Raw genomic sequence first — 14,860 nt, 5'->3', positions numbered from 1 at the left:
CCCCCTCTGCTGGCCAGAATTTATAAGACATCTCCCTTTTCTGACCTGCAGCAGGAATTTGTAATTTAATCTATTACCTGGCATGAGGGCCCCTTTCTGCCTCCAAGCATGACTTCACCTCTTAGAGGTAGGCGATGTCACTGTGACAACCGGACTCTGGGGTGCCACACATACTCCTCCGTTTTTTGGATGATGGATTGCTCTGTGAGATGTTCAGAACGTGGGCTATTTTTTTTATATTCTATCTCTGCTTTACTCTTCTCCATGACTTTATCCCTGACCTGTCTAGTGGGCTCCTTGATGCTCTTTGATCCCTAATGTTCTCACACAAACCTCTGAGGCCTTCACGGAACAGCTGAAATTATACTGAGAAGAAATCACACCCAAGAGGACGCAATGTACTAATTATGTGACTTCTGTAAGTGACTGGTCACTCAGGATTTTTTTTTAGGGGCAGCAGATAACAGAGGCTGAATACAATTGCACCTCACAATTTTCAGATTTATATTTTTAAAATAATTAGAAACCCATGTATCATTTCCTTTACATGTTACTAATACTTGTTATTTTGTGTTGATGTCACATAACATCCCAATAAAATAAATTTACGTTTCTGGGTGTAACATGAAAAGTTCACAGGGTATGAAGACTTTTTCAAGGCACTGTAGATATTCGCGTCTGTATAGCGTGTACTTTTGCTGTTTTGCAGGGTGAACGTGTCAGCATATACAGTAATGCCTGGATTTTTGATGGCCATTTATGGTATAGAAATGTCAGTTATGCCTCATTCTCCTGTGCGGTCAACATCGTAACCTGTTTTATCTCCTTATCGCACAAAGGTGTTCATGACTCTTTCTGAAATAACTGTTAAAGTAACGTGACATGTGTCTGTGGAAAGAGAACTTCCCTCTTTTCATCTGTCCTGTTTGTATATAAAGGTCGTTGTGATATCACCTGGTAAAGTGGTCTGACCACTGGTCTCGGGGGGCGATACATAATAACCTGTTGTGTTTGGCTTAGATTTCACATCGGCTGATTGTTGTTCCTCGAACATTAGTTCAGGTGAGAAACATTTTTTTCACTTTTCTTATTGATGTTTGTTGTGAGCACTGTGGTGACAGTCATATTTATTACTTGCTTATTTCTCTTATGGTCAGCATGGCCATCTTTCTTTCTAATTTAGAGTGTAAGCTCTTATGGTCAGTGGGGTCCTCTCTCTCCTGTAGAGTATAAGCTCTTATGGTCATTGGGGTCCTCTCTCTCCTGTAGAGTGTAAGCTCTTATGGTCAGAGGGGTCCTCTCTCTCCTGTAGAGTGTAAGCTCTTATGGTCAGTGGGGTTCTCTCTCTCTCCTGTAGAGTGTAAGCTCTTATGGTCAGTGCGGTCCTCTCTCTCTCCTGTAGAGTGTAAGATCTTATGGTCAGTGGGGTCCTCTCTCTCCTGTAGAGTGTAAGCTCTTATGATCAGTGAGGTCCTCTCTCTCCTGTAGAGTGTAAGATCTTATGGTCAGTGGGGTCCTCTCTATCCTGTAGAGTGTAAGCTCTTATGATCAGCAGGGTTCTCTCTCTCCTGTAGAGTGTAAGATCTTATGATCAGCAGGGTTCTCTCTCTCTCTCCTGTAGAGTGTAAGCCCTTATGGTCAGTGGAGTCCTCTCTCTCTCTCTCCTGTAGAGTGTAAGCTCTTATGGTCAGTGGGGTCCTCTCTCTCCTGTAGAGTGTAAGCTCTTATGGTCAGAGGGGTCCTCTCTCTCCTGTAGAGTGTAAGCTCTTATGGTCAGTGGGGTTCTCTCTCTCTCCTGTAGAGTGTAAGCTCTTATGGTCAGAGGGGTCCTCTCTCTCCAGTGGAGTGTAAGCTCTTATGGTCAGTTGGGTTCTCTCTCTCTCCTGTAGAGTGTAAGCTCTTATGGTCACTGCGGTCCTCTCTCTCTCCTGTAGAGTGTAAGATCTTATGGTCAGTGGGGTCCTCTCTCTCCTGTAGAGTGTAAGCTCTTATGTTCATTGAGGTTCTCTCTCTCCTGTAGAGTGTAAGATCTTATGGTCAGTGGGGTCCTCTCTCTCCTGTAGTGTGTAAGCTCTTATGATCAGCAGGGTTCTCTCTCTCCTGTAGAGTGTAAGATCTTATGATCAGCAGGGTTCTCTCTCTCTCTCCTGTAGAGTGTAAGCCCTTATGGTCAGTGAAGTCCTCTCTCTCTCTCTCCTGTAGAGTGTAAGCTCTTATGGTCAGTGTGGTCCTCTCTCTCCTGTAGAGTGTAAGCTCTTATGGTCAGAGGGGTCCTCTCTCTCCTGTAGAGTGTAAGCTCTTATGGTCAGTGGGGTTCTCTCTCTCTCCTGTAGAGTGTTAGCTCTTATGGTCAGTGGGGTCCTCTCTCTCCTGTAGAGTGTAAGATCTTATGGTCAGTGCGGTCCTCTCTCTCCTGTAGAGTGTAAGCTCTTATGGTCAGTAGGGTCCTCTCTCCTGTAGAGTGTAAGCTCTTATGGTCAGTGGGGTCCTCTCTCTCCTGTAGAGTGTAAGCTCTTATGGTCAGTGGGGTCCTCTCTCTACTGTAGAGTGTAAGATCTTATGGTCAGTGGGGTCTTCTCTCTCCTGTAGAGTGTAAGATCTTATGGTCAGTGGGGTCCTCTCTCTCCTGTAGAGTGTAAGCTCTTATGATCAGTGAGGTCCTCTCTCTCCTGTAGAGTGTAAGATCTTATGGTCAGTGGGGTCCTCTCTCTCCTGTAGAGTGTAAGATCTTATGATCAGCAGGGTCCTCTCTCTCTCTCCTGTAAAGTGTAAGCCCTTATGGTCAGTGGAGTCCTCTCTCTCTCTCCTGTAGAGTGTAAGCTCTAATGGTCAGTGGGGTCCTCTCTCTCCTGTAGAGTGTAAGATCTTATGGTCAGTGCGGTCCTCTCCTGTAGAGTGTAAGCTCTTATGGTCAGTGGGGTCCTCTCTCTCCTGTAGAGTGTAAGCTCTTATGGTCAGTGGGGTCCTCTCTCTACTGTAGAGTGTAAGATCTTATGGTCAGTGGGGTCCTCTCTCTCCTGTAGAGTGTAAGCTCTTATGGTCAGCAGGGTCCTCTCTGTCTCCTGGAGAGTGTAAGCTCTTATGGTCAGTGGGGTCCTCTCTCTCTCCTGTAGAGTGTAAGCTCTTATGGTCAGTGTGGTCCTCTCTCCTGTAGAGTGTAAGCTCTTATGGTCAGTGGGGTCCTCTCTCTCTCCTGTAGAGTGTAAGTGGGTCGCCCTCCCAGGGCTGTGGGGTACTCGGTACCGGGCCGGTGTCAGGGGGGATGTGTCACAGCAGCGGTGACCCGGTTCATGGCCCTGGGCGCCCGAGTAATGGGGGAATGTAGTCAATGGAATGGAATAGTTTGTGACGCCACCTGTTGTGCTCGGCAAGGGAGGTGTTAAGCCGACGCTGCAGACAGATCCTCTGGGACAGATGGTATGGTGCAGCAGTGATGGTATAGCCCTCCACAGGCAGGGCTGATGTCCCAGGGCAGTGTAGTTGTAATGGTTGTGGAAGGCGCAGGCAGTGTAAAGGATGGTACCCAGATGTAGCGGTGCTGAGCGGGTTGGCGCAAGAATGAATGGAGGACACCGAGGCTTGCAGTTCCAAAGCTTTACTCACAGTCTGCAGTACACAAGGGTGCCTGCCTCCGGGTCGTGTCCTCAAGGTCAGAGACTCAGCCAACCTCCAGGCCAGATGGAAAGCTCCTCTCCAACACTCCGCCAACATGTACCTTTCCTGAACGACTCCTCTATTGCGCCTTAAAGTGTGAAGATCTCCAGTACCGTGGTACCCTATCCTGTCAGATGTTCCCAAGAACTCTACTCGTATGGCAGACAGCTGTAGCTTGCTTCGGGAACTCCCTTCTCCTGAGCCCTGGCTCTCTAATCAGTTGCTGTTGTGCCCCAAGTCTTAGATGGGAGTAGTGCATTTACAGCCAACTACTCCACCGGTGTCTGCTGCAGAACCTTAAGTGTCCATACAACCTCGGGGACCGGGCCCCGGCCTTGCGCTGAGAACCTATAGGCAGGGTTCCTCTTCCAACTCACGTCCTCTCTGTCCTCCTTACTCCTTCGTTCCGTACTGGTCTTTCTCTACCTTATGGAAGCTTAGGTTGCAGTTCTACGTCTTTCTCCTTTTCCTTTCCCGTGCCAGCTGGCTCAGATCACTGTGGCAGCTGCAGCACTCCCTCCTCCATCCCTCCTTCTAGGGATCCCCACTTCTCCCGAGTGGCTTCTTACCCGCCTGACCTTCTGCCAGACTGAACCTGTAATCCTACACTTTCCCACTCTTTTATGTATCTCAACTCCACCCACCTCCCAGCACATCCAGTGTTCCAAGCAGGGAACCACCAGAGGTGCTCTGCTACTCTCTAAGCACTAAGCCGCAATGTGGTTGTGCAGAACTACCCTGTTGTGTGGGGTGCGATTGTTGGAGCGTGGAAAGGAGTTCCCACCTTACCTGGATGGTGGGGCACTACACCTTAGGAGAAGGTGCAGTACCTCTTGTTACATGTTACAGAACCACTCAGCACCCAGAATATGTTGTGCAGTTATATGTATGTATAATAGGTTCCATGTGAGATGCATGTCCCTAATGCACCAGTTCACAGGCTGCGCCCCTGGGCAGAGGGGACACGATATTCTGACTGGGATGATTTAGCGAATCCTGCTTTGAGCAGGGGGTCGGACCAGATGGCCCAGGAGGTCCCTTCCAACTCTACGATTCTATGATTCCTTTTGTCCGCCCTCCCCCCACCTTTGTAATTCCCACAGTAAACATCGGCAGGCTCTGGCCACCTGCGGCTTTTGTAATGTATGTCTGGCCTGCCGCTTTTCTATTGGCCAGCCCTCTGTATCTGTGTGATATATTCTGTGTCCTGTGAGTAAAGTGTTGTCAGACTGGAAATACATGGAGAAGAAGTGATCTTTTATATGCACCCATGTAACCAAGGAATTCCAGCCAGCGTCATTCATTCAGACTCCAGCCAACGCAGAGCGGACCTCCGAAAACACGGGGTGGTACTGAAAGAGGTACCCCAGCTTGGTAGACCCCGTTACACTGGTGGCAGCGGCGGGATATGATACCCCTTCTACAGGAGGAAAGGAATGAATGGAAAACAACTACCAGAAGTTAAAGAGGACTACATTAAAAGATCTGGTGGAAGCCCGAGGGTTGATCTCCAGCAACAAAACAAAAGCGGATTTGATAGCAGCCATCTTGGAACACGACAGTGCAGCGCCCCCCAATGTGAACGTGGAGGAGACCTGGACAGGCGGCCAACGACTCTTGAGGAAGCCGCTCGTCTGGCCGATGAACATCATGATGCCAGGAGGCCGCAGTTGTCTGGATCAAAGATTGTCACTAGGGGCCCGCCCATGGACCTGAGGGGCCCCAAACCACAGAAGATTGTAGGGGGACCAGCTAGAAACCCTACCTACCACAGTCCCCCTGGGGAGCGATGCCACACCTGCCGTCAGCTGGACCACCTACAAAGACAATGTCCCAACTGGACTCAGCATACCCAGTGGCCAAAGGCGGGAACAGCTACCTTCAGCTGGGCTGCTGTACACTGCTACCAAGGCGAAGCTGACCCGGCATTGGGGGCTACGACTAACCAAGGGGTGGAAGAGATGGAGGAAGTGCTGCATGAAGTAGACCCCGTGCAGGCAGCCCGGGCAGATAATCGACAACAGCATCGACAGGTCGTGTGGGTTAATGGGAAACGTATGCAGGGACTAAGAGATTCCGGAGCAATTTTGACCCTTGTGAAGCCTCATCTCATCCGGGACCAAGAGAAGACGGACCGGACAGTGGCAGTCCGTGTAGCATGGGGAGCCATACATCGACTGCCCACTGCCAGGATTCACCTGTACTGGGGAGTCGGGGAAGGCCTTGTTGAGGTCGGCTTGATGGAGGATTTTCCTGCAGCCGTCTTGCTGGGAAATGACTTGGGGCCCATGTTGTCTGCATTCTCGGTGGCCCCTCTGGATGAGACATATCCTGTGACCACCCGGAGACAAGCTCGAGCTGCGGAGGCGGAATCACACTCAGAGGAGGCCCAGGTAAGACATCCCAGCCCTGCACGTATTCCCATAGCCAGACACATTTCTTGGACAACCCCAGATGAATTTAAGAGGGAGTTACTTGAGGATCCTTCATTAGAGGGATATCGTGGGAAGGCACAGGAGGGGAGAGGGGTACTGGAAGGGGAACAGTTTGTATGGAAGCAGGGACTCCTCTACCGGATCACAGAGCAGCACCACACAGGGACGAGCCCCACTAACGACAGCTGGTAGTTCCCAAGAAGTATAGGCAGGAGCTACTACGAATCTCTCATGACATACCCTTAGCCGGGCACTTCGGCGTCAGTCGCACCAGGCATCGTCTGACACAAAACTTCTTTTGGCTGGGGGTAACCTATGATGTTCGTCAGTACTGCCAGACCTGTGACAGTTGCCAGCGCATTGGCAAGGGGGGTGATCGATGCAAGGCCAAATTAGGCCCCCCCCCCATTGTGGAGGAACCATTTAGCCGAGTAGCGGTCGATCTGATAGGGCCGTTAGCCAAACCCAGTCCGTCCGGGAAAAAGTATATATTGACAGTGGTAGATTATGCCACACGGTATCCAGAGGCGGATGCGTTACCTAACATACTGGCAGAGACGGTGGCGGCCGCCCTGCTCCAGGTGTTCTCACGAGTTGGATTTCCCCGGGAGATTATCTCGGACCAGGGTACCCAGTTTACAGCAGAGGTGACCAACCAACTGTGGAAGCTGTGCGGCATAAAGTCCATTAGAAGTGCCCCGTACCACCCGCAAACCAATGGGTTGTGTGAACGCTTTAACGGGACATTAAAAGAGCTCATTGGGACTTTTACGAGGACATACAGGGACTGGGAGAAATTCTTGCCACACCTCCTGTTTGCCTATCGGGAGGTGCCCCAAGAATCCACGGGGTTCTCCCCGTTCGATCTGGTATACGGGAGACGGGTAAGGGGACCCCTAGACTTAGTGCTGGAACACTGGGAAGGGGAGGGCCTCATAGAAGGGGTACCTGTTGTACCCTATGTGCTGGAATTCCGGGACCGCCTACAGGAGCTGACTCAGGCTGTACGTGAGAACATGTAGGCGACCCAGCGGCGCCAGCGCATATGGTACGATCGGAGGGCCAGAGAGCGCACTTTGGAAATAGGACAGAAGGTCCTGGTGTTAGAGCCCACTAAGCAGAATAAGTTTCAAGCTGCATGGCAGGAGCCCTACCAGGTAGTGGGGAAAATAGCCGACACAACCTATAATGTCGCCGATTGTGACGACCCCAAGGTTATCCGCATGTTCCACGTGAATATGCTGAAGCCCTACCGGGAGCGCCCTGAAGAGGTAGTGGCCATCTGTGCACCTGAAGCAGAGGATTTAGCCGGACTTCCCTTGCCGGATGTCTTAGGGGAAAGGACTCAGTCTAAAACATGGGACCAGGTACACTTGGGTGAAGACCTAGGCCCCCGGGAGAGACAGCAGGCGGAGTAGTTGTTGAGGCAGCGACAGAGGATGCTTTCGGGGAGACCAGGGTACACTCGCCTGGTACAACACAAGGTTGAGACCCAGGATCAGACCCCCCTGCGACAAAACCCCTTCCGCGTCCCTGAGTCTGTACGAGAGGGGATGCGACAAGAGATACAAGAGATGCTGCGTTTAGGGGTCATTGAAGAGTCAGATAGTCCCTGGGCATTCCCTGTAGTGTTAGTGCCCAAGAAGGATGGGACTACATGGTTTTGTGTAGACTATCGTAGGCTCAATGAGAAAACAGTGACGGATGCATACCCCATGCCGCGTGTGGATGAGTTGTTAGACCGGCTGGCAGGGGCAAAGTATTTGACTACCATCAATCTATGCAAAGGCTACTGGCAGATTCCCCTTAGTCCTGACGCTATTCCCAAGTCTTCATTTGTCACCCCGTTCGGCTTATTCCAGTTTCGAGTTATGCCATTCGGGATGAAGACTGCCCCGGCGACCTTCCAAAGGCTGGCTGACCGGCTTCTGGATGGTCTCCAGGACTATGCTTGTGCCTACCTGGACGACATCGCCATCTACAGTGCGACATGGGAAGAGCATCTAAATCACCTAGAGACAGTATTGGACAGGATCCACCAGGCCAGAATCACCCTGAACCCAAACAAGTGTCACGTGGGCAAAGCAGAGGTTCAGTATTTAGGGCATTGGGTGGGAAGTGGGAAACAGCGACCAGAACCAGCCAAGATTGAGGCCATAGCCAAGTGGCCCATCCCACCCACTAAAACCCAGGTCATGGCGTTTCTAGGGACAGCGGGGTATTACAGGAAATTCGTTCCCAATTACAGCAGCGTAGCCAAGCCCCTCACTGATCTGACCCGTAAAAACCAACCCCGCCAGGTAACCTGGACCTCAGAGTGTGAGGAAGCCTTCCGCCAACTAAAGGACGCCCTCACCAATACCCCTGTATTGGCTGCACCCGATCCAACTAAACGTTTCCTTGTTCACACAGACACTTCTATGTTTGGATTGGGGGCAGTACTGAGCAAAGTCGGGCCGGACGGCCAAGAACACCCGGTAGCTTACCTGAGTCGGAAACTACTGCCCCGTGAAGTAAGCTATGCGGCCATCGAGAAGGAGTGCCTGGCGGTAGTATGGGCACTCAAGAAGTTGCAACCATATTTGTACGGACGACAGTTTTCCCTCCTAACGGACCATAATCCCCTAGTCTGGCTTAATCGGGTCTCCGGAGACAACGCCAGATTGCTGCGGTGGAGTTTAGCCCTACAACCTCTGGACTTCACCATCCACCACAGACCCGGCAAACAAATGGTAATGCCGATGGACTAAGTCGACAAACGGAACTTGTACCAACCCCATAAACTTTGGTCATCCCCAAACCGATCCGTTGAGGATCAGACTGTGTATGCCGATCGCGTCGCTGAAAAGGGGAGCTGTGTTACGTGTTACAGAGCCACTCAGCACCCAGAATATGTTGTGCAGTTATATGTATGTATAATAGGTTCCATGTGAGATGCATGTCCCTAATGCATCAGTTCACAGGCTGCGCTCCTGGGCAGAGGGGACACGATATTCTCCTTTTGTCCGCCCTTCCCCCACCTTTGTAATTCTCACAGTAAACATCGGCAGGCTCCGGCCACCTGCAGCTTTTGTAATGTATGTGTGGCCTGCCGCTTTTCTATTGGCCGGCCCTCTGTATCTGTGTGATATATTCTGTGTCCTGTGAGTAAAGTGTTGTCAGACTGGAAATACATGGAGAAGAAGTGATCTTTTATATGCGCCCATGTAACCAAGGAATTCCAGCCAGCGTCATTCATTCAGACTCCAGCCAACGCAGAGCGGACCTCTGAAAACACGGGGTGGTACTGAAAGAGGTACCCCAGCTTGGTAGACCCCGTTACACCTCTGTGGAGACAGCCTCAGGGGCGCCACATAAGCTCTTATGGTCTACTCTCTGTCTCCTGTAGAGTGTAAGCTCTTATGATCAGTGGGGTCCTCTCTCTCTCCTGTAGAGTGTAAGCTCTTATGGTCAGTGGGGTCCTCTCTCTCTCCTGTAGAGTGTAAGCTCTTTTGGTCAGTGGGGTCCTCTCTCTCCTGTAGAGTGTAAGCTCTTATGGTCAGTGGGGTCCTTTCTCTCCTGTAGAGTGTAAGCTCTTATGGTAAGTGGGGTCCTCTCTCTACTGTAGAGTGTAAGCTCTTATGGTCAGTGGGGTCCTCTCTCTTTCCTGTATACTGTAAGCTCTTATGGTCAGTGGGGATCTCTCTCTCCTGCAGAGTGTAAGCTCTTATGGTCAGTGGGGTCCTCTCTCTTTCCTGTATACTGTAAGCTCTTATAGTCAACAGGGTCCACTCTTTCATGCAGAGTGTAAGCTCATGGTTGTCCTTAGACTTCAATGACTGCTGTCAGCTTCCACCTCATCCCAATATTGTGAAGGTGGACTGACTATAGGTCCTTCCCCTAGGAAATATTTGGCCACCGGTCCTTGTCCTTGGTCCATTGTGATTTTGTGAATCCTGACTCTCTCCTTAACTCTGGTAGTTGTTTTGCCAATATACGGAGTCCTCATTGAGAGATATTGTCAGTGACGTGTATGTGTGACTACTTGGAAGGGGATATACTTCACATCACCAGTACACGGTCATGCGGAGTACTAGTAACTTGATGACAGATTCCCTTTCACAGGCTTTAATGTGCTACATATATAAATGGGAGCAGACAATTTACATGAATTATTTGATGATTTGCAGGATGAAGACTCTTTTACTCATTGTCCTCACCTGGATGGTGTCTGACGGCGCTCCTACAGGTTCAGTAAACTTCTTTCTTTGCTCTTTATAACAATGAATGATTGATGTGATTACATACTGGCAATTCCATGAAAAATGGAAGATCTTTCTGACTCCGGGAGGTGCAGGCAAATCTACAGTGCATTGCTCTGCCTTTAAAATAAGAATGCAGTCTGAGGCAGCATCCCGAGGGTAAAAGGAACTAGAAGAATGGAAAGTGAAGATTACTTGCATGTCTAGTGTTATTTAGGGGCAGGACTGGTTTGGGGCGTGATTGCTTCCAACAATTAAAACTAAGAATTCAGGAAATTGAATCCCCACCCCCAAGGAGCACTGCAAAAAGCTAGGACAGCCCCCTAATATGTCCAATGGATGTGAGCTTGTTAAACTCCGCCCTCTTTTTTATGCATTTTACAAAGAAAATATCAGGCAAAATCAGAACTGTTGTAAGTATGACACTGGGCATTTTTTTAAGGAGTCTGGGGCCTGTAACTTGTAGTGAACACAGAACCAGAGTCAGAATGTGTGCCCGGGAAAGTGCGCAGGAAGCTGGAGGATTCCTGCTGTAACGTGCAGCCGGGGCTGTGAGTGCACCACAGGTTAACAGGACCTGCAACACGTGATAACCGGGGGAGTGACTGGAGGCGGGGCAAAGCCCTGTACTCCCGAGAATGGCGACGGGAACCGGCGGAGCCGAGAGAAGAGTCAAGCAAGCCGAGGTCAGACCAGAGGGTAACACGGTAAGCAAAGGAGGAAACAGACAGACTGGTACAATACAAGCTGGGGTCAGAAGCCAGAGAGGGTAACGCAGTCACCAAGGGCACAAACGAGAGAATAGTCAGGGAGCTTTAGCAGAGATCAAAACCATAGATAAGACAGAAGACACAGAGTCTAAGCGCAGATCCAAGACGAGGGATGGGACGGGTCATACACAGTACAAGCATACAAGAACAGGCAGTATATACAGGTATCCCAAGGGTCAGCTGCTCAGCCGAGAATGAAAGTATCACTGACGAGGAGTCCAGCACAGGGGCAGGTAAATATAGCCCTCCCCAAACCAAAGGGAGGCCATCCAGAGCCATGACATAACTGTTTAGAAAGTTTAGGCATTAGTCTGTGTTTTTTTGGGGGTTATTTTATCTTAAGAGTCTTGTTTGACGTTTGTATTTATTTAAGGGTCAGGTCTGTTGCGTGTTCTGCATTGATTGTGATGAATGATGTGTGATGCTGTAGGATAGGCGAAGGGGTGATGATCCAACAGGGATGGTGGGTGACCCACTTCTTGCCGCCGACAGACACGAGACTGAGACAGGGGTTATATTCAACAGGTCCATTTTTATTGGCCGCCTCTCTGACGACCGATGCGATTCATCACAGGAATTTCACAGTCCTATTGCTCACCCGGGTACCTTCGCTTCTCATTTTCACCATCGTGGCATCTTTTGTGTCTCTTCTCACTGTGGCTGCCCTAGGCACATCCACCACAGCGCTTCACCATTCAAAATACACCATCCACTTGGTACCCCCAGACTGTCTGTCTGCGGCTACTATCCTTTCCGTCACCCCTCGTGACCGTCTCAACTGTCAGTTTCTCTCTGAAGGCTTTTTATCGTCTTTCTCTCTACGGCAGATCCTCCTCACTAGTGAGCTCCCCTGGCTGACTGGACCTTCCAGAACCTTTCCTCAGCCTTTATACTCCCAGTCCTGGCAGCTCTGCCCACTATCACCTGCCAGTTACCTTGACCAATGGCACTTCTACAGTCACTCTCCTACACTCCCCACTGCCCTCTAATGGTCAAACTGCAACACAGCACCCCTTTCTCTTTTTCTCAGTGCCCCTGTACCTACACTGCACTGTCCCTCTGCCTCTCACCACAGGTAGACCTGTCTGTCAGTTCAACCTCCCCACATTCCTCCTTCCTTTGTCCATTGTCATCCTCGACAATCTTGTTCTAGGGGGTACGTGGTACTGGGGCCTGACTCAAGGACCACTGTCTGTCTACACTCTTCCTGTCTTGTCGTCCTGCCAACTTAAATACTTCATGGTCGGCATACTCCAAGCACCCGGGACCTGTTGAACACACATTTTTTATAACATTTCAACATGTCAAATTTACTACACACTTTACCATATTTACTGCAATATGTTTTTATAAAAACATTTTTTTTTTTTTTAACAAAAACAATACACTTCAAACAAACAAACAAACAAAAATATTAACCAAATGAGGACAGGGGTGCTCCCCCTTCCTTTAAGAAAAACACTTCCATTAGGCATCCCTGCTGCACCAAGAGGAGGATATGCTTCCCATGGAGACGCGGAACAGTCCCCTCATTGTGCAACGGTGCACTGCAGTCCCGGCAGTCCATTGTATAGGTGCTCCGGGCCACCTCCTGGCGGCCAATGTTTCGCCAAAACAGGGGACTCCACAGCCGTAGAGTCTCTGGAATGCCAGCAATATCTCTGGGCCTCGAGTGTCCCTGATGCTCGAGACCCAGGAGTCCTCGTTTCTTTATGGAGGTTTGTACCCCTCAGGGTAGGCGATGACGGCCACCGCGTAGTAGCCGCGGGGACAATACTCCTTGTAATAGGAGACTAGATCTCCCGGTTGCAGAATCCGGCCGTGCTTGATGGAGGCCACGTTTAAATAGATTTTATAACCGGTGGTAAGATCTCTAATGAAACCGTAGCCCTTGCCGGTGTCCATATGTACCAGCCGCCTGTATGACCGTGGAACAGACATGGCGGCCTCCCCCTTCTCATGGAGTAACGCCCACACCTCCCATTCCATGGCATTCTTCTTTTCAATAATTTCGGCAACCCAAGCAGAGGGTCCGGTATAGGCCGCAGAGTCCGGTGGGTGGGCCGCAGCCGAGAGTGGAGCAGAGGCGGCCGCAGACATTGGGGAGCAGGCGGCAACCGGAGTAGCGGATGGGACAGAAACGGCCACAGGTGTCATCGGGTAGGCTGTGTAGCCGGCCGCAGCCGGAATCAAGGCGGCCGTGGGCTCCAATGAGTAGGCCGCAGCCATGGCCGCAGATGGGACAGCGGCAGCCACGGGTGTCGGTAAGACAGGCCGCGGTGACCTGCGGCGGGCCCAAAGTGGCAGCAGGCTCTGGTGAACAAGCCGCGGCCGGAAGACAGATCACGGCAGGGTCAGCCGCAGGTTGACTCCGCACCGGCGTCGCCAGGCGGGGTGGCTCGGGATGTTTGTCAGGAGGCGCAACGTCATCCAGGGCCGTAGTTGCTGGAGAGTGGGAGGTCGGCCGAGGGGGCAGATGGCTGGCGTCAGGGCCCGGGGACCTGTCTGGTGCACTGGGCGTGGGGGCGGGATCTGTACCGCCAGCTGGGCCGGGGGAACGCTCACCTTTCCCGGCGTCACGGCTCCCAGCAGGCTTTCCCGCAGCTCCTCCAATCGCCATGGGATCTTTACTCTGCGGTCCGGCAGGGTCGGCCTCCAGGCCCGTTGGCTCCACGGGAGATACTTGTCCAGCTTCTTCCACGGGCAGTTGCATCGGGGTACGGGGCACCGAGAATGGCTCCCAGGGGCAGGTCTCCCGGCAGGTTTCAACTTCCTGATGCCATTTCTACTCCAGGCGTCAGAGGCCACGGCAACTGCAGCGTTGCATATCGCCCGAGATCCCGAGACTCAATGGCGCCGAGCAGCTACACTCAGTCTCTTCACCAGGGCTACTCCCGCTCGGGCGTGGGGCGTTGGATCTTGGAAACTGGGTGGAGAGGCCGACCAGCATGAGAGGGCGGCTGTCTCCTGATGTAAGCTGCTCCCCCCAGGGGCGGACGCGACACAGTCCTAGATTGTCCGTTATGGCTGCAAACTCCTGTGTCTCTTCCTGACGCTGAAATGCCACAGCCATTTTAACAGTACACTTTTATGCTCTGGTTTTACTTATTGGCAGCCCGCAATCCGAAGCGCAGGTCCAAATTGTAATCCACAGGAAAAGGAGAGAAAAAAATAAAATAAAATTCTTCACCCCGCACGGCTTAGGGGCCTGTGGTACTTGGGAGCAGGCTTGCCACTGAAGGTGTTGTATTTGTGGCAATGATCCTGCCGACTACGCCAAATGTAGGATAGGCGAGGGGGTGATAAATCAACAGGAATGGGGGGTGACCCACTTCTTGCCGTTGACAGACACGAGACTGAGACAGGGGTTATAGTCAACAGATCCGTTTTTATTGGCCGCCTCTCTGACGACCGATGCGATTCATCACAGGAATTTCACAGTCCTATTGTTCACAGACCCGGGTACCTTCGCTTCTGATTTTCACCGTCGTGGCATCCTTTGTGGCTCTTCCCACCATGGCTGCCCTAGGCACATCCACCACAGCGCTTCACCATTCAAAATACACCATCCACTTGGTACCCCCAGACCGTCTCTGTCTGCGGCTACTATCCTTTCGGTCACCCCCTGTGACCGTCTCAACTGTCAGTTTCTCACTGAAAGCTTTTTACCGTCTTTCTCTCTATGGCAGATCCTCCTCACTAGTGAGCTCCCCTGGCTGACTGGACTTTCCAGAACCTTCCCACGGCCTTTATACTCCCA

At 51.3% G+C, this 14,860-nt stretch overlaps 1 protein-coding gene across 1 annotated transcript in view; it reads left to right on the top strand.

Moving 5' to 3' along the window:
- Positions 1 to 848: 848 nt before the first annotated feature.
- LOC141074328 (uncharacterized) overlaps positions 849 to 14,860 on the top strand; it is a 119,126-nt gene continuing 105,114 nt past the window's right edge. Inside the window, exons 1-2 of the mRNA XM_073561956.1 lie at positions 849 to 1,062; positions 10,259 to 10,317. Coding sequence (XP_073418057.1) covers positions 10,260 to 10,317 — 58 coding nt within the window. The 5' untranslated portion in view covers positions 849 to 1,062; position 10,259. The remainder of the gene's footprint in view (positions 1,063 to 10,258; positions 10,318 to 14,860) is intronic.

Source organism: Dendrobates tinctorius, unplaced genomic scaffold, assembly GCF_039654945.1.
Source record: "Dendrobates tinctorius isolate UK_male_01 unplaced genomic scaffold, ASM3965494v1 ptg000332l, whole genome shotgun sequence".
Classification (NCBI taxonomy): Eukaryota; Metazoa; Chordata; class Amphibia; order Anura; family Dendrobatidae; genus Dendrobates; species Dendrobates tinctorius.
The sequence above is the reverse complement of the archived record's forward strand: the minus strand, read 5'-3'. Positions and strand labels throughout refer to the sequence as shown.